The sequence below is a fragment of the Ricinus communis genome, chromosome 8 (genome assembly GCF_019578655.1).
Source record: "Ricinus communis isolate WT05 ecotype wild-type chromosome 8, ASM1957865v1, whole genome shotgun sequence".
In the NCBI taxonomy this organism is placed as follows: domain Eukaryota; kingdom Viridiplantae; phylum Streptophyta; class Magnoliopsida; order Malpighiales; family Euphorbiaceae; genus Ricinus; species Ricinus communis.
This window is the reverse complement of record NC_063263.1, coordinates 11612541-11635835: the sequence shown is the minus strand read 5'-3', so window position 1 is coordinate 11635835 and position 23295 is coordinate 11612541. Positions and strand designations below refer to the sequence as shown.

General features: G+C 34.2%; 3 protein-coding genes across 8 annotated transcripts; 1 reads left to right on the top strand and 2 right to left on the bottom strand.

Moving 5' to 3' along the window:
- The first annotated feature begins 686 nt into the window (after positions 1-686).
- LOC8280273 lies at positions 687-4623 on the top strand. Its single transcript, XM_002512707.4, has 6 exons — positions 687-1070; positions 1175-1399; positions 1484-1657; positions 1761-1867; positions 2298-2620; positions 3803-4623. The coding sequence occupies exons 1-6, from the start codon at positions 924-926 to the stop codon at positions 4378-4380; spliced, it is 1554 nt and encodes a 517-aa protein (XP_002512753.2). The 5' UTR covers positions 687-923; the 3' UTR covers positions 4381-4623.
- A 187-nt stretch (positions 4624-4810) lies between these two features.
- Positions 4811-8258, bottom strand: LOC8280272 (protein HEADING DATE REPRESSOR 1). Of its 2 annotated transcripts, none has more exons than XM_048377880.1 (3): positions 7880-8258; positions 5344-5694; positions 4811-5262 (listed from the first exon to the last, which is right to left on the bottom strand). In XM_048377880.1, exons 1-3 carry the CDS (start codon positions 7934-7936, stop codon positions 5044-5046), a joined length of 627 nt encoding a protein of 208 aa, XP_048233837.1. In that variant the 5' UTR covers positions 7937-8258; the 3' UTR covers positions 4811-5043. The 2 variants fall into 2 exon arrangements, with proteins under 2 accessions (XP_048233837.1, XP_002512752.2); XM_002512706.4 differs by having other exon boundaries at positions 5344-5672; positions 7880-8253.
- Positions 8259-11123: 2865 nt separating this feature from the next.
- On the bottom strand, positions 11124-16564 carry LOC8280271. 5 transcript variants are annotated; one of them, XM_015715459.2, is made up of 6 exons: positions 16489-16564; positions 14118-15692; positions 13199-13285; positions 12673-12747; positions 12271-12585; positions 11124-11630 (listed from the first exon to the last, which is right to left on the bottom strand). In XM_015715459.2, exons 2-6 carry the CDS (start codon positions 15658-15660, stop codon positions 11404-11406), a joined length of 2247 nt encoding a protein of 748 aa, XP_015570945.2. In that variant the 5' UTR covers positions 15661-15692; positions 16489-16564; the 3' UTR covers positions 11124-11403. The 5 variants fall into 5 exon arrangements, with proteins under 5 accessions (XP_015570945.2, XP_015570944.2, XP_015570946.2 ...); XM_015715458.2 differs by having other exon boundaries at positions 14118-15727; positions 16489-16563; XM_015715460.2 differs by lacking the exon at positions 16489-16564 and having other exon boundaries at positions 13199-13282; positions 14118-16473.
- Between the last annotated feature and the right edge of the window lie 6731 nt (positions 16565-23295).

Genomic DNA, 23295 nt, shown 5'->3' with positions numbered 1-23295 from the left:
CAATATCCAATTTTGTCTTCATAATTTCCACAAACTATAGGATATCTAGAGACGTCATCATTGGCATCCGACAAAAATGCTTAATTGGATCCCAATTTTAATAGAAAAATTTCAAAACAATTAGAAATCCCATCTATTAATTTCGATAATAATTTAGCATCCAGTAAATAATTAATAATAAGTCAAGATTGATGTTTATTTAATATTTTTTTCAAATTAAATTTGAATAAATAAAATTTATTAAAAATTATATTTTATAAAATAAATTGTGTTATGTAGTAATTGGTAAAATTAATATGAATACATAAGAGACTAATCATTGTAAATATGGAAAAATGAGTGATATATCATCCAATTATATCTTGATCCAAAAAACTCCCCCATTTTACAAATTTACCCATTTCAAGAGTTGACATTGTTTTAGGAGTCTATTTTTCTGAGACTGAGGATGTTGATTGATCTTGAAAATATCACCCATATTGTTTTCAAACTATTTATTTGAAGAGGTCAGTCTCTCAAGAGTATGTTTATATTTAAATTATTTCAGGAATTTTAATTTTAATCAAATCCAAGGATATTTTAGTAAAATTCAAGTTCAACAATAGTCCTCGCTGGCCGAGGCAAAGAACACGTGGAAATTCGGCTCATTCACGTGACAGCCGCCTTTTGTATAAAAAATAAATAAATCTAAGGAATGAAATAGCTTCAAGGAAGAGCCATTGTAAAATCGCGGAGAGCTGAGGAAAGAGGAACAGAAACAGAAACAGGAAGAAAGGAGTAAGAGTAGGAGTAGCAGGAGCGTGATATTTTGTTATTCGAAAGATTCTCTCCTAAAAAAATCTTTGATTCTTACCGAGTAAACCGCCGATTCTCAAAAAGAAAAATAAATAAAAGGCAAGGATTTTGAACCAGAAACAATTATAATGGTTCAGCTAATGAACAATTCTTCTACTAGAATTATAAAGAAATCACCAGTCAAGCTCGAACTGGACGATTCCTCTTCATTAGAAGATCAACTAGGTCCGCTTCACAAACGTTCAAAACTTGACTACTCTTCCTCTTCCTTACAGGTTTGGTTTCTTTCTTTCTTTCTTTCTTTCTTTCACTTTCCTGTTTTTCATTTCTTTAATCTTTTATTATTCATATTGGATATTGGATTTCTCATTTGTTTCAGATGATACCAGCTGCTTCTTTGTCTAATCCACTTGAGGAGCCAAGCCCTTTAGGTTTGCGTCTCAAGAAAAGCCCTTCCTTTTTGGACTTAATACAAATGAAACTTTCTCAAGCAGCAAATAATCCCAATAGCAAGAAAGATCAAAAGACTGCTGTTATTACTGCTACTGATAAGCTCAAGGCATCTAATTTTCCTGCTACCCTTTTGAGAATTGGGAATTGGGAGGTATGTGATTAATTGTTTTATTGCTGTTTAATTATTATTATTATCTTTGGGTTGGGAATTAATTTTGGTTTTTGGGTCTTGCAGTATAAATCAAGACATGAAGGAGATTTGGTTGCGAAATGTTATTTTGCAAAGCATAAGTTAGTCTGGGAAGTTCTTGATGGCGGTCTTAAGAATAAGATTGAAATTCAGTGGTCTGATATTGTGGCTATCAAGGCTAATTTTCCCGATGATGGACCTGAAACTTTGGATGTTGTGGTATTTTTTTTATTTTTGTCTCTAACTATGTATATCTTTTGTATACTTTAGTGATTAGGGTGGTGATGATAGATTCATATATGGATGTTTGTGTTTTGTGCAGTTGGCTAGACAGCCGCTTTTCTTTAGGGAGACTAATCCACAACCTAGGAAGCATACTTTGTGGCAGGCTACTTCAGATTTTACTGGTGGACAAGCTAGCTTACACAAGTAAGGTTTCTTTTTTTTTCTTTAAAGAAACAATTATCAAGATTGATTTGTTTACTTTTGTTCCCTGTAGTAAGCATGGCTTGAAATATCAGTCTTTGTTGAAATATTAGTGCCTTCTATAAATTCTTGTGATTGGATTAGGGGAATGTAGTGGGGTGTGTTTCTAAGGTCAGTTCCCATGGGAGTCTTAGTGGATCTTTGCTTCTGTTTTGGCATTTAGAGATTGTTTGGCATCTAGCATGGCCACGTCGTTTTCTTCTTAACACTGCCCAATTTAGTTTGAACTAAATTGAAATAAAATCATTAGTAGTGTTGGAAGATTCATCAAACTTTATGACGTGCATGGGACACGTTTAAGAATAAGTTCCATATCAAAATCTCATATCATGTGAATTGGAACGCTGTGTTGATGCTGTTACTTTTGTTATAGGCAACATTTTCTGCAGTGCCAACAAGGCTTCTTAGGAAAGCATTTCGAAAAACTTATTCAGTGTGATCCTCGTCTCAACTTTCTTAGTCATCAGCCAAAAATTTTGTTGGAATCCCCGTACTTTGAGCAAAGGCTTCCTCAATTTGGTGACTTGAATGAATCTGCTGAGGTGCTCGAGCCAAAAGCTGAGGAGAGACCTGCTGTCTTTGCTTTAGGGGATGCAGCTTCTCCAGTTCTTTCATCTTCCTTGAGTGATGAACACCAATTTTTCATTGGCAGGACCCCAGAAAGTATTTCTAGGGAAACTCCATCGCCTAGCTCAGGTGAGATATGATTCTAGAAATATTTTACACTTGACAACATTTGTCAGGTTTTTAAATAATTATAACGTCCATGCTCTTTTTATAGATAATTAGCCTCATCTCTGTTAACATCCATGCTGCATTTTGGATCACTGAAATTGACCTCTTAACTTATTCTTTTGCTACAATGATGATCACAAGGATTAGGAGTTGCCTTACAACATGTTTTACAGAATATGGTAATTAGTTGGGCATCATGCTGTTGCCATATTGGTATTGTTGACATTTATAATGAAGTATGCGTATTCATAGCTCTAATCCTACAACTCTGGAACAGCTTTGAATGTATTTGCTATATTATGTTAATTCTTTTCATTCCCACTTCTTATTTGGTTATTTATTGTAGTTTGGTTGCCTAAGTAGACATCTGAGCTTACATAGAGACCACTAATATGCTACTATATGACCCACGTAATTGATTGATTAAGCATTTTCTCCCCCTTTTGAGATGTTATTGGTGTTTCCTTTGTGGAATAATTATAACATTGAACATATTTTAACCTTTATCGGATGACAATTTACTTGTTGCCAGAGAAGGTAAATCTTTGTACCTTCTTTATTTGTCTCTGGCGCCAAAGGGTATTGGTCTACTATGGAAATCTACCCTGAGGTTGAGTGTAATTTCATCTGTAAAATCATTGAACTGTTCTTTGCAAATGATTGTGGCATTCCAAAAACCATTTGGTGAGTTAGAAACTATATACAATATTGTCACACACAAGCATGCGACCATCTGATTAAAACTATTGGTTATGTCATCTGATTAAAACTATTGGTTAATGTAATGTAATCAAGAATCTTTTGTATACAAATGATTCAACATAAAGAATCATCGGTTGGGGCAGAACACATGCTATATGTGATTGTCAGTAGTTTATCAGTCCATACTATCTGCGGAGGGTATGTAAGTACATTTGATGCTTCTGTAAAACTGTATCTGAATGCCGCATCCTAAAGGAGTCTTTTGTTCTGATTCAGTTGATTTTGCAACTATATGCAGTCCTGCATTTCATGCTTGTTATTATCGTATCTGTTTTATTATGTGTTTTCTTGAATAGTAATATTGTCTATTAAGTCAAGCATGAGCCCTACTTCATCAATACCATCTTACTAGTCAAACTTATCACCCGGTTTTGTTGATAGATGCCTATGGAATCAAAGAATTCAGGAGTCTCAGAGCAGACAGACAGATGACGCCAAGCCATTGGAATCAAATCAAGGTGCCTGGACTTCATCAATCCATGTCGATGAGCGACTTTGTGAACCACATTGGGCAATGCATTTCAGAACAGATGACCACCGGTAATCCTACTATTTTGGATGATGAGACAAAGTACAATGACATTCTGGAGGAGATTACTCAATACTTGCTCAGCGACTACCAACTAACGTCAGCATCAGACGAGCAGTCCCTCATGTCAAGGGTCAATTCTCTTTGCTGCTTACTCCAGAAGGATCCTGGTTCAGCACGAAATTTACAGGCTAGGAGTAGCATTGATCTTGAAATAGATGGTGATGGGAGAAAAGGTGAAGCTATATCCAATACTATGGCAGCCTGCCAGAGTAAAGCTGCAGATGGCTTTCCATTGCCCGAGGATCAGTTGGATAATGTATCTAGCTGCAAGCAGGCACCGGCTATGTCGAGGAAGGATTCAATTGGGGACCTGCTGCTTAATCTTCCAAGGATTGCATCCCTACCCCAGTTTTTATACAACATATAGGGAGAAGATTTAAATAATCAAGTGGAATGAATGCCGAATTCTGCTGCTGTCAACTGACCATAGCTGGGAATTATCTGGTGGGAATTATCTCATCGGAATGTCAATATAGTGCTTTTAGTTTTTGTAAATTTGTAGCGGTTTTGAGGATTTAGAGATTTAATATTGATGAAGGATCCTCCTATGTTTATAGTAGGAAAGTGTTGGCGCTTTATTTGTACATAATTCTGATATCTTAACTGTTCATATGGTTGTCTGGAGAATTAGATGGTTGTAGCTCATCTTTCTTTACAGTATTTGCTATATATGGGTGTCATTCCTCAAATTACAATGCATTTCTACTTCATCTTGAAATAACTGTCATATTTCTATAGTAAGAATATACGAATAACTGGCAGAGGTGGGGAAAAGGGCATTGCCATGAAGAAGGATATAGGCATCAAAGAATTGCAATTATTAAGTTGTTATTAACCAAGAAGAATTATTTAAATACATATACCTTTCAAGAAATATGGGACTAAAAAATGCAAACAACAGCAAGCAGGCACAACGTAGTACCATCTCCAGCAAACTATTATAACAAGACTAATGTATATATGCATGTATGATTCCTTCTAACTCTGCAAGCAAACCTACAAAACAATAAAACAAGATGAGACAGCTAGTTTAAGGTTCATCAGGACCTTCATCTCCTGCGCCTTCATCACCCATTGGCTCGTTGTCCTGCAGCATGTTCATCAGCATGGTTACTTGGTCTTGCAGCATGGTATTTTCTCTTTCTACCTCTGCTCTTTTACTCCGCTCCTGCAGAAGCTGTACTTGCAGGTGCTCTAGACACCTTGCGTCTTCTTCCAATTGTTCGTTTAGGCCATCAATCTCCCGGTCCTGAAAGAAATATTCAATGATGGTTTTTTCTGCCCGTGCAACCGTACATGATTAGGAGATGTCAGGTGTATGGAAAGTTACCTTTCTGTTCATTTCCTGAACAGCAATCCTTCGCATGCTCTCGACAACATCTACATTGACAAGCTTACGCTTCTTTCCAATCAGCCACCCCTTTGGATAGCTTGCGGCATCAAAATCTGGTGGAGGGAGCAGAGATTCAGCTGATGGTCGCCGGCCATTGATATTGTTTACAGGTTCCAGTGGTTCAAAGAGAGCCTTCCGCTTCTCAGAAAGCACTGGAACTGCATTTAGCTCCTCCATCTTTTCGTCATTGTAAGATTCTTCCTGTTTGTCGGGTGGTGTTTCATTAGCAGTGTCGTTTGTTACCTTGTCAGAATTCCTCGCGCTAGCTGTTGGAAAGAAGTTACCATTCTAGTTCCAACTATTTTAGAACACGTGAGAAACTTAGAAACACTGATAGCATAAGAAAATACAATGATGTTGGGTGTATTCCTGCTCTCTGCAGCTCCACACATCAAAAGCTTTGAAGGGAAAATTGCAGATACTAAAATTGAAATGCAACCATATTTTTCCTTTCAGTACACCAACGTCCTGTATTATCCGATTTTAAGCCTAAAGGGCTAGTGAATATTCTATCCACTGAATCGAGTCTTACAGCAAGATTCCCCCCATTATGACCTCTTCCCATTTCATCCACCTTTAAATTTTCTTCCAATCAAAGAGAAGATTTTTAATTATCTCCCTTCAATATTCTGTCTTTCCTACTTTGGCAAATGCAATGACAAGTTTCTTGCTGCATGACAGGACGGACTAGAGCATGCTTACTAGGTTAATTAGTAAACTAACTTATGATCTCCAAAATGTCGAGGAATTAAAATTAGGGTACATTATGGAGCAGAGAGTTCAATAGTACAGACTATAGAGCATTCCTATTGTGATAAAGTTGCTGGTTAGAATTAAAAGCAGGAGAAAATACTACAGACAAGCTACGGGTCAGTGACGAAGATTCAGGGTCATTGTCAATTGGAAACACAGCCAGCCATTGTTTGCTTCTTCTTCCTTTAAAAATTTAAAGACACTGAACTGTGTATAGTAGTTACCAAAGCATAAGCTGAGGGCAAATTAACTGTAAGAGAATTTTGCACGGAGTCTGAAAACTTTTACCAAAGCTTATTAGAATAAAACAAAAGGAAGAAATCATGAGAAAAGGAGAAACAGAAAAAACATACTTGAATTTGCTGTCTCGAAATTACTATTACATAATTGCAATCTTTTCTTAAAGAAGAGTTGTAAAAATAAATAAGAATGTTAAAGAGTCACTGTTGACTGGGAGACTCTATTAATTAAAAGAAAAAAAGACCATTCGAATAGAAAAAGCAAAGCAGCAGTTGACCAAATAGCCCAAAAGCGACATAGTTTCAATGACACCAATTTGCAAACGAAAACTCTGTTCTTTTAAGAAACAGTTTCCTGAAAGCTTATACGAAAGTGATCAAATGAGTTTAAATTATATTATTTCCTCAAAGACTCATCTTTCCCTCGTCCAACTACTTCGCATTAAAAATTCGTATTGATATTGTCCTACTCACATGCAAATGATGATTGTCACTGAAATGTTCCTTTCTATTTTGTTCTTTTTAAACGGCATTGAAATGTTTCATTTAGGGGTCATCACGCTTTGGGAGAATCCGACAGTTTCCAAACAGAAATTCATTATTACATCCTTAGAATTGCACCGGAACATAAAAATCTCTATTCCGAACTCTTTTAGTTTGTCGGAACATCGGTATTGAAGGGAATAATAGAAATTCAGAGATTTTTCAATTTTTTTGTTCACATTAAATAATTTGCATTCAACTTGAAAATCTATTAAATAACTTAAATTAAATACAAAAAATTAAAATTAATAAAACTAAATATTGCATTCTCTTTTTTTAAAAAAAAAAAAAAAAAGAATGCATGTGGAAAAGTCAGTGGAACAAATCTTGATAAAATATAGGTAAATAAAAATTTCATCAATACATGAATTTTAGCAGAAACGAAATCAGTGGCAAAACAATAATCATAATAATAATAATAATAATAATAATAATAAAAGACATGATTTTCATGAAAGATAAGAAAATATATTATGAATAAAAAGAATTTGAAAAAATAAAAAGGAAAAGGAGATATAAAAATAAGAATGGTGATAATGAGGAGAGAGTGACTGGTAAGCAACCTAACCTCAAGAATTAACGTAGCAGCAAAGTAACTGTCTAACAGCAAGTCATAACATTCTTAACAGCCCTAATAACAGCTGGTCATATCAATAACAGATGTCAAAGTTATTCTCTTACTTTGTCTCAATACAGAATTCGTAAAACCTTAATTATTCCAATTATGAAAATGGGTAAGAGTCGGCTATTTTAATTTAGATCTTCAACTTCAATCAAAATTTCAAGATGTGGGTTCTCTTGATATATGATTTTGTAACAAGAAAAATATCAGAAAGCCAGCTTCTTTCTTTCTTTCTTTTTCTCTTTGATTATTACTTTCTCGGAAAGCAAACAAAAAAGTAAAGAAACAAAAAGGAAAAAGAGTAAGAACTAGCTACCTGATCTCCTTCTAGATTTCCAGGAGATATTAGGAGTAGAGGATATAGAGAATCCATTCAAAAGCCCATCATCGACCTTCTTCCCTTGTTTACTATCGTACTTCTTATCCTTTTCCATTAAAGAAGCACTTCTTGAAAGCTTCATGCTTTTTCAAGAATTGAACATCAACAAAATTAAAAGAGAGGCCTCTCTTCTCTTCTCTTGTTGCTGAAGCTTATGCAGAGAGAAAGATAAAAGAAAGAAAGTTCCTGAGAAAAAGAAAGAAAGAGATAATAAGAGTGTTCTGTCCTAAATTTCCTTCTTTTTTTGTAATTTGGGTTAGCTCCAGAGCTGCAAAGAGAGAAAGAAAGAAAGATGATGCTATGTCGTTTGTTGCTGCTGTGTTGTTTGTTGGGATTTTCTTGGGGTCATGAACTGATGACGGGACCATCAAGGCTTTTCTTTGATCTAACGGTTAGGATTTGGCATTTTGGAGGAAGATTTTAAGCCAACAGTTATCTCTGTGGGCCCATCTGATCTTGGATTTTTTTGTCAACCCCTTTCTTTTTCTTCCAATTTTTAATTAATTATAATATGTTTGTTTTTATTTCTAATTTTATAGTATTTGTCAGCATTTTGTATTGGCATCTGGCTGCTCTTTTTCTAAAAGGATAATTTCATTTCATCAATACAGAAATTCAGCACAAAGACATACATTAAGTGAGAAGAGGTGCAATTTTAACAAGTTTAATCTCTTAATTATTATTTTTATAATTCATTTTTTGAATATCCAATTAATAGTTACATATATATTCTTTAAGCCACAATAACAATTATTCTAATAACCCTAAAATCTAAAAACATAAAAAAAGAAAAATTGAAGATAAAAATGACCCATTGAAACCCTTAAGCCTCATTTTTAAAACTTATTTTCTATATTCAAGATTGAAATTTATATGAACTAAATCAAATTCATAAACAACATATGAATGGGAGAATATTTTTCAGGAATAATGGGTATATCTTTCTAAAATTAAAAATAATAATAATAAATTACTAATAGATGAAATAAACTAGCAAGAGTGAAGGGATAAAAGAAAGGATTTTTGTGAAACAAAAGAGAGAGAGAGAGCAACATTCCAAACTTGTTCTTTTAGCTAATTGTTTAGTGCTGATGGAAACTATATATTTCCATTCATTGGAAAAGAAAATAATTTTATGATAATAATAAAAAAAGTAAATTGTGGAAAGCATATACCCTAAAGGATAAAGGAATTTTTGTTGGAAAGAGGAACCCTATCTCATGCTTCTGATTCTATATTTCACTTTTTCTTTTTAGTGTTTATAGTAAGAGTTTTTTTTTTTTTTTCTTTAAATCTACTCTCAATAGGTATAATTCTAAAAATTCAGATTAATGACATTTAGCTAAAAAACATCTTAAGAGATCTTATTAATGCCCTGTTAGACCAATACTACATCAGTCTAGTAAAAGTTGATAAGAGCATATTATGTGATTGGATATTTAATTTTAATAAAAGTAATTTAAATATTAAATTAATATAAATAATTTTGGTCTTTCATAATTTGATTTGATAATTCCACATAACTTTATTCCAATTAAAATATTTATATATATTTTTAGTAGTTATTATGAAATTAAATTAATTTGATTAAGGTACGAGTTAAATGGGTGAGAGTATAGAGTCCGACTATATCTATATAAATTATTTATTTTTTTATTGATAAGAAATTCGGATGAAAAATCAAAAAATTAAAAAACTGTACCATACTTGTTTTAAAACTAAAATGATTAGAATTAACTATAGTTTCATCTTTATTTATATAAATTATTTATTTTTTTATTTTTAATAATGTGGAATATCTAACAGAATCTATGCTAGATTTTTTATAATAAATTTAAGTTGTTATTTTTGTTAACATGGATACTTGATATAGACGAGAAAGTTCATGTCTTGCTAATTCTATTAGCAAGGATAAAAAAGACAGTTTTTATTATTATAATTGTAAGAGAATTATAGTTATTCACCAATGGAATAAGTTTTAAAACAAAATATAACATATACTGAATTTCTATTTTCCAAAAAGAAAATGCAATGGAAAAACCAAAAAAAGAAGAAGAAAAAAACCAAGTTTCTGTTAGGTGCAGATGGCAATGGAAAATGATTAATTAGATAGAGATTTCATATTTGGAATACAAAAAGGACAAAAAAGTGATTTTGATAGGATACTTAATGGGCTCCATTATTGGGTGAAACCAAAAGTCAACAACATACTAAAGCCATGCTTTTAGACAATATATTAGCACAATTAACTTGATTTTAGTGGTCCTATGTTATTTGCATGGAGCAGGTAATTTAGTTTAATATTAATCATTTTGATTTAGAATTTAGCACTAATATAAGGTGGGGGGAAGGGGGCCAACTAGGAAAATTATTTCTATTCAATAACTCCAACCCATGTGATTAATACTTAAATTTCCAATATTCCAATAATACAAAAAGTGTTAACATGGTTGTATATGATCACTATATTATGATTAAACACACATTTTTCTTATCAAATGTAAAATTAAATGTGACAAATCATATGTTTCTAATAACAAAAGTGAGTTTGTAAATATCATATTTTTAAGGCTAAATGATTTGTGGAGAACCGCCCTTTCTAAATGATTTTACCTGTATTTTTTGGAAAAAAAAAAAAAAAAAACCAACAAATAAGAAATTGTCAATCCACTTCCTTATCTATTTGGCAAAGAGTGAAAAGAAAAATAATAATGGCCCAAAATTTGTTGGGGAAAAGCCTGTTCAGTCCCACATGGAAAATGAAAGTAATCAAGTAAGGGGAGACAAGGCCCTCATAATGCCAATAAACTTGTCAGCCTTATAAATGGGCTCATCTGTATAATCATTCTCAAAACCACCTTCTTGTTTACACTTGTGGGTAGCACCTCAAAGTTCCAGCAAGTAATATTGTATGTAATGTAGGGGGCTGCTACACTGTTCTGTGATAGTATTTCTCTTCCAAATTTTGTTCAGCTTCTGCAGATTTTGCAGAAGCACCAAAAAGAAAGTAGTTCAATTCAATCACAAGTTAATATGCAAAAGCATCTACAGGCTTAGCTTTAGCCTAATGGTATTAGATGGGCAAAAACTCAATTTCGAATTCCCTTCCCTCCTATATAAATCAACAAAAGAAAAAAGTCGAAAGAGAGAAATTAATAAGCAAGTCTTCGACATACCAGCCTTTAGCAGTTGAAGGATTAAATATTCAATTGAGAAGAGATATATCATCTTAATGGTATTGTATGGACCCCTATATACACCTTAGAATGGCATATCTACTACATGAGATGACCTACTAATCCTATTTATACCCATCATCTGCTATATACAGTTACTTGAGTATTAGCTGTGTTTGCCTTAACCACTCTTCTATAAACTTCTCATTTTCCCCATTATATCCTGACTAAGGCCATCAAGAAGTCAAAAAAAGCAAAGAATTTGAATAATCATGAAGACAGCAGCTAGTTCTTGTCACCTATAGCACAAGGGATGCATGGAGGATCTTGAGCTTGATCTTCAGGAGTGATGCGCTGCAAGCAAGAATCATGAAAGTGGTGACCACATGGCAAGACAGCAACAGGTATTGGTTGCTTTGGCTGGTCGATGGGGCCTTCTGGTGTGAAGGAGAGATCCCTGTTGCATATGTAACACTTATTTCCACTTGGTACAAGTGTTTTTTCATCCTTGGCTGCAATGAGAAGTATACGATCAAAATTTCTATTCCCAAAAATTTTAAAACTACAAAGTTGTTATATCACCAATGATAATTGATAAATAAACATCATCAACAAATAAAATCTGATTTAATGAAAAAAAGAAATGGCAATTCTGAGCAATGTTGATTCTAAGCAAGCAGTCTCATGTTTCAGAAGCTGGCCCAGCCAATTGACATGCTTTCAGTTAATCAATAGACTGACAACTGGCACAGCAACACTTTTGCTAGTGGCCAAGCGGTCCCTTCAGCGGGTTCCCCACTAAAACATGCATCAGTCAGATTGAACTCCAAATGCTATATTTATACAAGGCATGTATACCAAGATGCACTTCTGAAGAATGAAAGTGACACTATAGAAAGCATATATCACATCTCATAATCTCAAGCAACAGATCTATTACAGCAAAGAAGGGAATAATATAAAATAAACACTCCAAAGTTTAAACAAATAGTTTAAATTTAACAAGGAAAGAAAAATATTTTGGAGAGAGGACATTGTAATCATCACAAAAAAGCACTTCAAAGCCATGTCTAGTAAGTCACTTCCATAAATAAATTGTAACATCGGAAATCACCATCGTACAAAATTTGATCAAAGAAGCCTTGAGAATACCTTGGTGCTTTACATACCGCAGAGGAGAAGTTCTGGCCAAGGATGGGAGATGGGAAGAAGTGTAGGATAGAGGTGGGCGACAGCGAATAGTGTGAGGTATGCGTGGGCTTAAGGAATTAACTGGAGCTAGAGGTGCATCAGGCACACCAGTTTGGGCCAAAGCTGCAGTAGACAGATGACTGCGAGGTTTAGTTACTCTCGTTTTCGTCCGCGGAGCTTTGGTAACATCAGAAGGAGATGCGCTTGCAGCCCTCTTACGACATGGTTCAGGAGAAATGCTAGAATATTGAGCAGGAACATTTACTGCTGGAATGTCTTTAGTGTGGTAAAATTAACACTAGTTATTAGACAGAAACATGCAATAACACTTCAATATAGATGCAATAACGGTGTTATATGTACCAGTAGTATGAGGAGGTCCTAATAAACTTTTAGAAGGATTAACAGAAACCAAGGCTTGAGATAGATGGTGATTACCTGCAAGCAAACATTAAAAGAAATCATATTACTAGTCAGAGCAGACACTGAAACTTGGCAACCAAAGTCTACATTATTGAATTTGCAGATATGAATTCCATATATTAAGAATGTAAAATCAAGTAGCACAAATATCATTCAGAGACTACTTTATCATCATTTTCCACACATTTATTTATGAATGAAAGCATTTCAGTTTAGTGCGGATTTGAGTTAGTATTAAACAGAATATCTGCTGTCTTGGTTATAGAGCCTGGCTACCAGTCTACATTTCAGCTATGATGCTTGAGATTCCAACTAAAGTCCATACAAACATTGTGAAGTTGGGATGTCAATTGCAGCTCTGCAAAACCAATTAATTAGTAGATTCCAGAAGGAACTTGAATCATGGTCTTTCTGATACAGACGCACAAGCCAAACATGTGATGCTGGTGAAACATATGAAGCATACCATTACTATCAGGCTGAACTCCATTCTTGCAAAGTGTACCACATTCAGCAGCTTGAGCAGCAGACACCTTACTAACATGATGACCTGCTAAAGAAAGTTTTGACATGATTTACACAACAAGAACATTAATAGATATCAAAGCATAGAATTTTCTCTCTCCCATCCAACGAACACCAATCAATGCTGGAGCAATAACTCAAATACCCTTTACATGCACAAGAACAAAGGGACAAGCACCAATAACTTCTCAAAATCTAAATGAGCACTCGTGGACAGATACATGTTGAATCTTCACCAACAGTGAAGCACATTCTTTCTTCCGCACGTCAATATCCATCAAATAGAAATACTTAAAAAGAAAAAAGAAGAAAAACCCTGATTAACAAAGAAATTAAAGCTTGACTGGATAGCCATCTTTTTTCTCTCTGCTATTTCCAAGTATTTTTGCTAGGTCCCTGAGGAGACATTCCAATGGTTGAAACTAGGGAATTCAACTAGAAGGCCCCAGGTCCAATTCATACTGGAATGACAATTCTTTTGGGATGAGGAAGGGCTTCCTGCTGCTGTAAAGGTTAAAGCCTAATTAGACACCTGACAAATCAAACCATACACATATAGCATACATATACTATTTGTATGTATGATCTATTGAACAGCTACATCTAAAACATTAGCATTTACAATTAAAAAGCTAGCATTAATTAGGTATTTAGTGGATTCATTTCATTCCAAGACTACAAATGGCTCATGCATATTTTACAACTAAAACAGTCAGTCAAGTTCATCATTAACTTAATGACACGGTGATGGGTTAGAACAAAAGGTGGTCCAACTACAGGAAAATTTAATGCACCTGGGTAGTTGCCGATGAGAATTTTTAGATGAGAATGCACTTGCCATGGATTAAACATAGAGTTACCTGACTGATCCTGCCCGGCCCTATTCCTTGTGACCCCAATAATGGGAGAAAAGTTCCTGACTGCTCCAATGTGAGGATCCTGAGATGATGATGGCATCCCTGTTGCTATAAACCATGGTGTATTACCAACTTCATTGCTAATATGTGGTATTGATGAATTGGTTGGAAAGCCTTGAGAGCTTGCATTATTATCTACATCAACAAATCTTTCAACCCTTTTCTCTCCAAGTCCTGAGTTTCCCCTGCTTGGAATATGAAGATTTTGTTCATCTACTTGTAGCGACAGGATTCGACCTGTCTCATTTATAGATGGTTTAGAGAACCCATCTACATTCTGCACTACACCAGAAGACCTATCTATATTCTGTGCTTGATGAGAAAATCCATCCACATTCTGCGTCAGACTTAAGAACCCTCCAGAATTCTGTACCAGACTAGAAAATTTATTAGCGTTCTTTACATCATGATAAACCCCACCTGCATTCTGCCCTAGACTAGATAATCTATTGAGATTCCTTGCAGGATAAGAAACCCCGCCTGCATTCTGCCCTAGACTAGAAAATGCATCAGGATTCTGTGTCTGGTATAGACTCTCATTCAGCGCTAATCTTGAAAACCCACCCGTAAAATTTTGGAAACTAGAAAAACCACTGGCCATGTTGGAACTAGAATTCATAAAACTTCTAGCAATATTTTGACCAGAGGAAGTATTTACTGTGGGAAGGACAATCCTTTTAGTGCTCTGGTTGCTATCTTTACTGGAGACCTTGTGTTCAGATCTTGTCTCCACATTACATCCAATCCCAAGAGTCAGAGTTTTCCCATCAAGTGCTTCAGGATGATTAGATTGAGCTGCATCTCTCATAACATTATTATTCATTCGCAGTTCTCCACCACTTAGGCTATAGTCTGATACTGGTAATGTACCTGAATGGAAAAATTGGTTCCTCATTAGCGATTGCCTAGATATATTACTACCATTTGCTTCTCCACCAGGTCTGCACAGTTGCGAGCTTCTAGTGCTTGGGCTATGGCTTGATAAATGTGGACTACCTGCATAGGTGCCTTGATTTCCTATTAACCAAGGTGTACAAATATCATTAGCATTTGCTTCTTCACCAGTCCTCGGCATTTGTAGGCCTCCAGCCATATCAGTCCCTGTGGTTATAATATTTCTCTCAGCTGCCAGAGCCCCAGGAGCATCATGTTGACCAAATTCATTAACATTCCCTACCAAAGATTGCAAATCCGAGACAGGCTCATAAAAGTAACCATACCCAGTTTCAGGATAAGCAGAGACATTAAATGGGCCAATATCATTCTCAGTGATAGGAAAGTATGACATATCCTGTTCATAAGGTTGAGGCACTTCATACATACCCCCAATTGATAAGTAAGGAACTGGATATGCCGCATGATCAAAACTATTATCATCATCAACAGCTCTATTTAGTGGATGCAAGGACGCAAATTCTTCATTACTTTGTGGAGAGGAAGTAGATTTTGGTGATTTATCTCCTTGATTTGGCTTTTCACTCGCCATGGCATAACTAGTTCCGGGGAAGTAAAAGTGTACTGAAATATATACATTTCCAGAAGGATATACAAAACTGAAATTTAGACAAGTGTGCACACAGTCACACACTATAAAGAAAGAAAGAAAGATATAAACAATGGAAAGCTAGGAGAAAGAAAACAAATAACATAAACAAGAACCACCAACGCTCCTAAAAATTGTATCAATTAAAAAAATGCACTTTCACTAAATCAATTAAAGGAAATAATATCAATTAGAACGCAATCTTGACATAAAGCAGATAGTCATTGTAATCCAATTCTGCCATGAAAATAGTTGCATAAATTTACCACATATACCTACAATCAATCTTTATACATGTTGCATGTTTCTCAAATAGAATTACTACTATTAAGACGAAAGAAAATCCCATTAAAATACAACACAAACAGCACATTTAAAGACCATAAACCCATACTGAAAAAACCCCAAAAAACCCATAAAAAATAATTTAAAGCACAGTAGCAAAAATTGATACAGCAAAGAAAAAAAAAGAAAGAAAGTAAGAAACAAAAGATTAAAGAAAAAAGAAATTAGTACACAAAATTAAGCACAAAAAACTAATAATGTAAAACAACCCAATCCAAAATAAAAATAAATAAAAAACCCTAAATTAACAATCATTTGCATATCAAAGCTACATGCATAGAGGAACCATATCAATAAGAAGAACATGTAACCATATCAAAGTCAATACTTTAAATTTTTCGAAACTATCAAAAATCAGAAAAAGAAAAAAAGAGAAGAAAAGAAAATAACAATCAGATTAACATTAATAAAGACTCTCTTACTTACCAGAGAGAGTGAGTGATGGCACAGATAAGAGTGTTGTGTATGTATGTTTTGTTTTTGGCGGTTAGGTCCCTTAAGGAGGTGCTTTTAAAGGGTTCGGTGTGGGACCCACTTAGACTTTTTAAGAAATTGCCACGTAATCGAGTGGGGACTCCATGTAGCAAAGCTGCGTGCTTACTTGTCTACTTTCAGTTGAAACGGTCAAACTTCAATGGACACCCGTAAAACGACGCCTGAGCAACGCGTGTCGAAAGCAGTGGCATTTCTGTTATTAGAAGCAAGCTGCTGGGGGTGTTTCGGTTATAAGGATGACGATTTAGCAAAGCAGTGTCATCAGGGGGCGGGCGGCGTGTGAATGGCTAGTTAGATTCGAAGGAGCGTGACTTGCACGTGAGATTTTATTATATATTTTTCCCACATTAGGAAAAAAGGTGAGAAACTTGCACGTGACATTTTAAGCACGTGGAAGAGGTCTAAGTAAGGCTTGCACAAGTACCAATTTGTGTATATTGCTAAAACCAATCCCTCTAGATGTACTGTATGGTTCAGCTTTTGGCAGCACTTAAACTACTCCTATCATGCCTTTACATTTCTTTTATCATTTTTTATTCATAAATATATTGAAATTTGTTATTTGCAAAAAAAAAAAAAAAAAAAAAGGTTAAAAGGCTCACCATAGTCACCTATTAACAAAATAGAAAACCACCACAGTGAAGAGACATATATTAAGACATTTATATTTGAAAGGGTCTAAGTTCCCATAATATAATTACTAACACATTTATATTTTCTATAAAAATATTATCTTAAATTAGCTATGATTTTATATTAAAATATATAAAATTAATATCAAAAATTTAAAATAAATATTAAAAATATTTCAAATAATATTATATACCAAATATTCTAAAATAATACGATATAAAATTTTCTAACTAATTATAAGTATATATATATATAAAATATGTATATTATATATTAAATAGAAATAAAAATATATAATAAATATAAAAATATGTGAAATTGATATCAAAAATCTGAAATAGATACTAAAATATAATTTTAATTAATATTTATATACTATATATATATATATATATAAAAGAGGTATATTATGTATTAAAATATATGAAATAAATGTAAAAATATAAAAATATATTCTAAAATATAATTCTAAACGTCAATTTCAGATACTGATTATATAACAGACATATACTAAATAGATACTAAAATATGTGAAATTAATATCAAATATCCAAAATAGATACTAAAAGATAATTTGAAATACTAGTTATATATTAAATATATATGAAACTTATACTAAAATATATGAAATGGATACCAAATAATGGTTTTAGATATTAATTATCTATATACTCGGCTCCAAAATTGATTGCCTTGCAATCAAATTGATATTACCGAATGAATACTAAACATATATCAAACATATACTAAATATATAAATAATTCTCTATTTAGAGCAGGTACTGCTACTATTTGTAAAAATGTAAAAGAAAAAAATCAACAATAACTTGATAAATTAAATGAGTTAGCACAAGAAACTTTGATATAAAATGAGAAGAATGAATACGATGAAGTTGATGGATATCAAAAATAGATTGAGTCAATGATTATTCTTATTTAATAAAATTTAATCTTTTTTTAATTTAATGAAGATAGATGACAAATAAAATTGATATATATGGTCTTTTAATAGAGTGAAAAATGATAAAAAATTGTATGAATGTCTCTCAATTTCAGGTTCATACGTAAATGAAAGGAAATACACTTATCTAAGCACGCATGAAAACATGTATCTTTTTTTTCTGACGCTTATTTATAATAATTTTTTATAAAAAAAATCAACTAAAATCGATTAAATATAGATGATAGTCTCAGTTAATTGAAATAAATTAATAAAATAATATTCACGATTTAAAGTAAAATAAATCTCTATTTCTTACTCATTATGAGTTAGTTTTCTTTAGTTATACAGGTTGGTTGGTTTTCATGTAAAATCTCGGCACTAATTAGTTGAATCCTTAACTGGCTTGTCACAAGACTTGGCTTTTCTTTGTAGCTCAATTTGGATATATCAGACAGGGAAATAATTAAGTCCTACACCAAGCTTCTACAATGGAATTTTCTGTATTTAAATGCTAGATATACAAAAAAAATATATATTATTAAATATATACTAACTAGATACTATAAATATATTAAATATATATAAATTAGATATTAAAATATGTAAAATATATACTAATTAGATACCAAAATGCTAACATATACTATACAATTTTAAATATATACTTAATATATATCTTTTACTTGTACATTCTTTTTTAAAAATAAAAATTTACAAACATAATTAACATATATAAAAATATCACAATATTATTTTATATTTTTATATAAGTCATGATTTTTATGTAATATATGACTCTGTTTATTATTTTAGATATTGAAAATTTTTTTGATAAGTTTTTTATCAGTAATTTTCAATTACAATAATTTATAATATTTATAGAAGTTATATAAAAATTTTAAAAAATTGAAAAAGATATTTCAAATAAATTTTGGCAATTTAAATAAAAATATAATGTTATACGAGCTTGATAATATTATTTAATCTAAATTTTAATTATTTCTATTAGATAATAAGAATAAATCACATTAAAATTAAAAATTTTAATTATAATTCAATAAAAAGGTATTTTTAAATCTTTTAAATGGATCGAATTGATTATTTTTGTCAAATTACTGAGTAAATCGACTAAAAAATTAAAATATAAACTAATTGTCTATTGTCTGTATAAGTTCTGGAGGCAAACTGATAATTTAATTATGAAAAAATAGAAAAGAAAAAAAGGCAAAATGATTTGTCATGTTACACGAACTACCAACAAAAAATTTTCATATTACATGCAATAAATGCAACTAGTACATAAAACTAATCCACATGCACATGGTAAGCAAAGGGCAAAAATCACCTGCACCAAATATATTAAACCAACGTAAGGTACAGATGATATTTTAGGAGCTAGATGCAATATTTTTTAAAGAATTCAAATTATATAGTAAAAATATAACAATTATCATACTCTCTCGTATGGCTTTCTAAATTTCTTCCTTCTCTCCTCTCGATCCATTGGTAATGAACTAATTGTTGCACGATCTGTTTCTTCTATGATCTAAAAGGGCTAACTCGATTATCGAAGTCCAAAAGAGCAGAAAGATCTCCCATGGCGAGGTGCCTCTTTATGGTCTTAGCTTGAGGACATTCTTCTGCCTTGAGTTTACAACATGAGGATTATAGAATGAACAGCTCTCGGCTCCCTTTGGTATCAGAGCCATGGTGACAGTGAAGAGAAACCCAACCACTATGTCTTCAGAAATTACTACTCACACTTCTACCCTGCAACTCTCCCCTTCTTGCAAAAAAAACCGTATCCAACAAAATAGACCCTCTTGTAGAAATTTCTCATATACCTGAGAACGTCCAAGTTGAAAACACCCTTGTACCTATTATAAACCCGTATAATATCTTTAAAAAATAAAATTTTGTCAGAAAGACCCTCAATCAGATTATCCACAAACAACCCCTTTCTGTTAAAGAATATGTACAATCTTCTTCCCTTTCTCAATGTTCTCTCACTGCTACTACACAGGAGCAGTATGTCACCCTTGAGATCCCAACATCCTTCATAGAACAATGGAGGAAACAAGACTATACACATCTCCATCTCGGAGCTGTCAGACTAGTCTTATCCTATCATGGAAGGATGGGTTTGCCGGTTACAGCCGTATGTCGCTGCTGGACACCAGATATCTTAGGTACAAACATGCAGTAATTGGCACGATAGTCACAACACTTAACACAGGCAGTATTGTTTTGACTTTCTTTCCCAATTTCAATCTATCCCTCAACGATCCCTACCTATCAACTGCACTCAAAGTATAAGTCCAAATCACGGGGGCAAATCAAGTAATTGATGCTCTCTCTGCGACCCTACATCATCAGATAGTCTACAGATTACAGGATCATGCCTTTAACCTCCAAATCTCAGGCTTCCAAGCCTCCTCTGATGCTTTGTTCATTATGGCTGACTCTAGCCAGATTCCTACAATTGTCCAGGCTCCAAGGCAGCTGAAAAAAGAAGATCTGCAAAAGTTGATCCCAACTGAATGGGTAACCAACTATGAAAAGCTTCAGGCATCCCAAGCTAAGCCTGTTCAAGCCACCGACCCTCTTTTTGTCAATCAAAAGAACGGAACAGTAAAAACGATCTTCACAAAAACAGGAGAATCTTCTTCTGCACCATCTATCTTCCAGGCATCAATGATACATCCTGTATCTAAACCAAGGGAGAAGATCCCTATTCATTCATTCCAGTCCTCTGGACATCAGATCTATGCTGCTAAAGTAAAAGGACACTTCATCTGGGATGTTGACCCAGGAATGTGCCAACCAGGATACACCTGTGAAGATAATCTCGATTTTGCTGAACCTTGTTTTTAGCATTCTAACAAAAATCCACGAGTTATGACTCCAGACTCTCCATGCTCAGCCATGGAACCAAGGCCGGATGACCGGGATCCAGACGGTCCTTGGATGGGCATTCCCTAGAAACAAAAGCAGAGCAAAGCACCGCTCCCAATGTTCAACAAGGCCTTAGACCTTCTTACAAAAGAAGGAAAGACTGTTCTTGACATCTCTTTTGATGAAATGAAAGAACTTTTGGCCCAATTAGGAATTGAATTTGGAAAAAGTCCTTCTGCAACTTGCAGAAAGGAGATCTAGGCTGATCTACCAGCAACACAACCACCCCATGCAATCCAAAGTTGTTATATGTTTCAGCCAGAAGATTTCCCTCCTTTAGGGAAGACTGAGAATAAGAGATCGGAAATCCTTCCCTCAAGGATTACTCCCTCCGGATCCATAGAGCCCCTCACACCACCAGAAGAGGTTCTGAACTGGCAAACTTCAAATTCCATTGTCCAGAATTCCTATCTAAAGAAAATAGATGGAAAACTGGATCAAGCTCTACATCTGGCTCATAAACTGGACCACAAGTTGGATACATTCTCTCAGGAAGTACTCCAACTCTATTCAACACTCACTGCCAAATATCAAGCTTTGGACAAAGAGCTTCGAGTTCCTCAGCCAATCATTCCAGCCTTCATCCATAAGGAAAAGGAAATTACCAGGCTAAAAAGGCAAATTGACAAGATTGAACATGATCTTCGAAGAGATCAGTTTGCTACGATCCCATCTTTTACATCAGCAGCTTCTACATCTTCTGCTATTGCTCCCTCATACTATTCTTCATTTCATTTTCTCCCACAGCCAGAACAACAACAAGAAACTCTCTACCAGCCCTTTGGCATTTTCTCTTATCTTTACCCAAGAGACTCAAGAACCCAGCAAAAGAAAATCTCTCCTTCTTTAGCCTCTAAAGAAAAATTACCAGAACAATCTCTCATCAGTCCCTATGATTCTGATTTCTCCTCAAACACCTCAGAAATGGCAGATATCACTGAAATTCTGATGAATACTTTACTACTGATCCCAGCCCAGAAGTAGTGGAACCTGAAGATGAGGATGCATAGTCATTCTTTGCCCCTACTGGAGCTCTATACCCAAGGTCAAAATCGACAACTGGTACGGGACCTTGGTTCTCCTTTGATGACATGCCTCCATCAAAATGGAAGGGGACAAGCTTTCTGAATTCTTGGCATGGATCGATCTCCAAATGACCCTTGAAGGGGCCACACTAAAAAAGGTTCTTGCCGAATTCGTCACAAGGTTCACAGGAAGTTTGAGAGATTGGTTTCAGTCACAGCCTGAGTATACCAGGCTTCAATTTGTGACACTGCCAACTCCATCGTGATTCTGATCCTCTATAACCAGTTCCTTGGAAGTTATGATCTTGTCATACGACAACAAAAACAAGAATTCTTTGATCGAAAATGTTGTTCGTTAAAAATGAAGGATCTGGAAAGATATTATTCTGCTATGTCTAAACTTTATTATGTCATCGGAGGACATGATGGTGATGATACACTGAAGTATACTTTCATCGCCTCATTACTAGATGAAATACAACTAGAGGTCAATAACATGATTGCTGCAACAAAGAAACCGGTCACCTCCATCACTCTTGGAGAAATTTGGCAATTCACTCTCTCTTCCATCAAGAGACTCTGTGACCAACAGGATTTGTTCAGAAGGCTATCTCAATGAGATTTAATAGTTTAAAAGCCTGTAATAAAAATCATCTCAAGATCAAGTGCAAGGCCTCAACCTGCGTATGTTCCAATCATAAGAAGAAGACTGGGTATCATTTCCAAAAATACCCGCGCAGGAATAAGGAGTTCAGATAAAGAAAGACGCGCTCAAAAGGGTTCAGATATTTCTGGAAGAAGCGGAATCAAGGTCACAAATCTGATAGATGTTACATCTGCAGAAAAAAGGGACACTATGCTAAGAACTGTCCCCAGAATCCGGAAAAATCAGCAAAAATGATTCAACAAGTCAGTATGTCTATGTCCATTCCAGACTCATTTGAAGAGGATATAGAATCTCTCATCTTAGAACAGGATAATCTTACTCCAGAAAGTCTTTTTGGGATTGAGGCGGAATATTCAGATTCCACGGAATCCTCAGAAGGGTCCTCTTCAGACTTGGATGATAGCGAGATCCCAATCTTGATGATCAGTCTCTCTTTGAGAGAGGAAAAAGAAGAAGACATTCTGAGAGATGTAATGCAGTACCCGTTCTCTCCACATCCACTCCCTCAGTTAGCT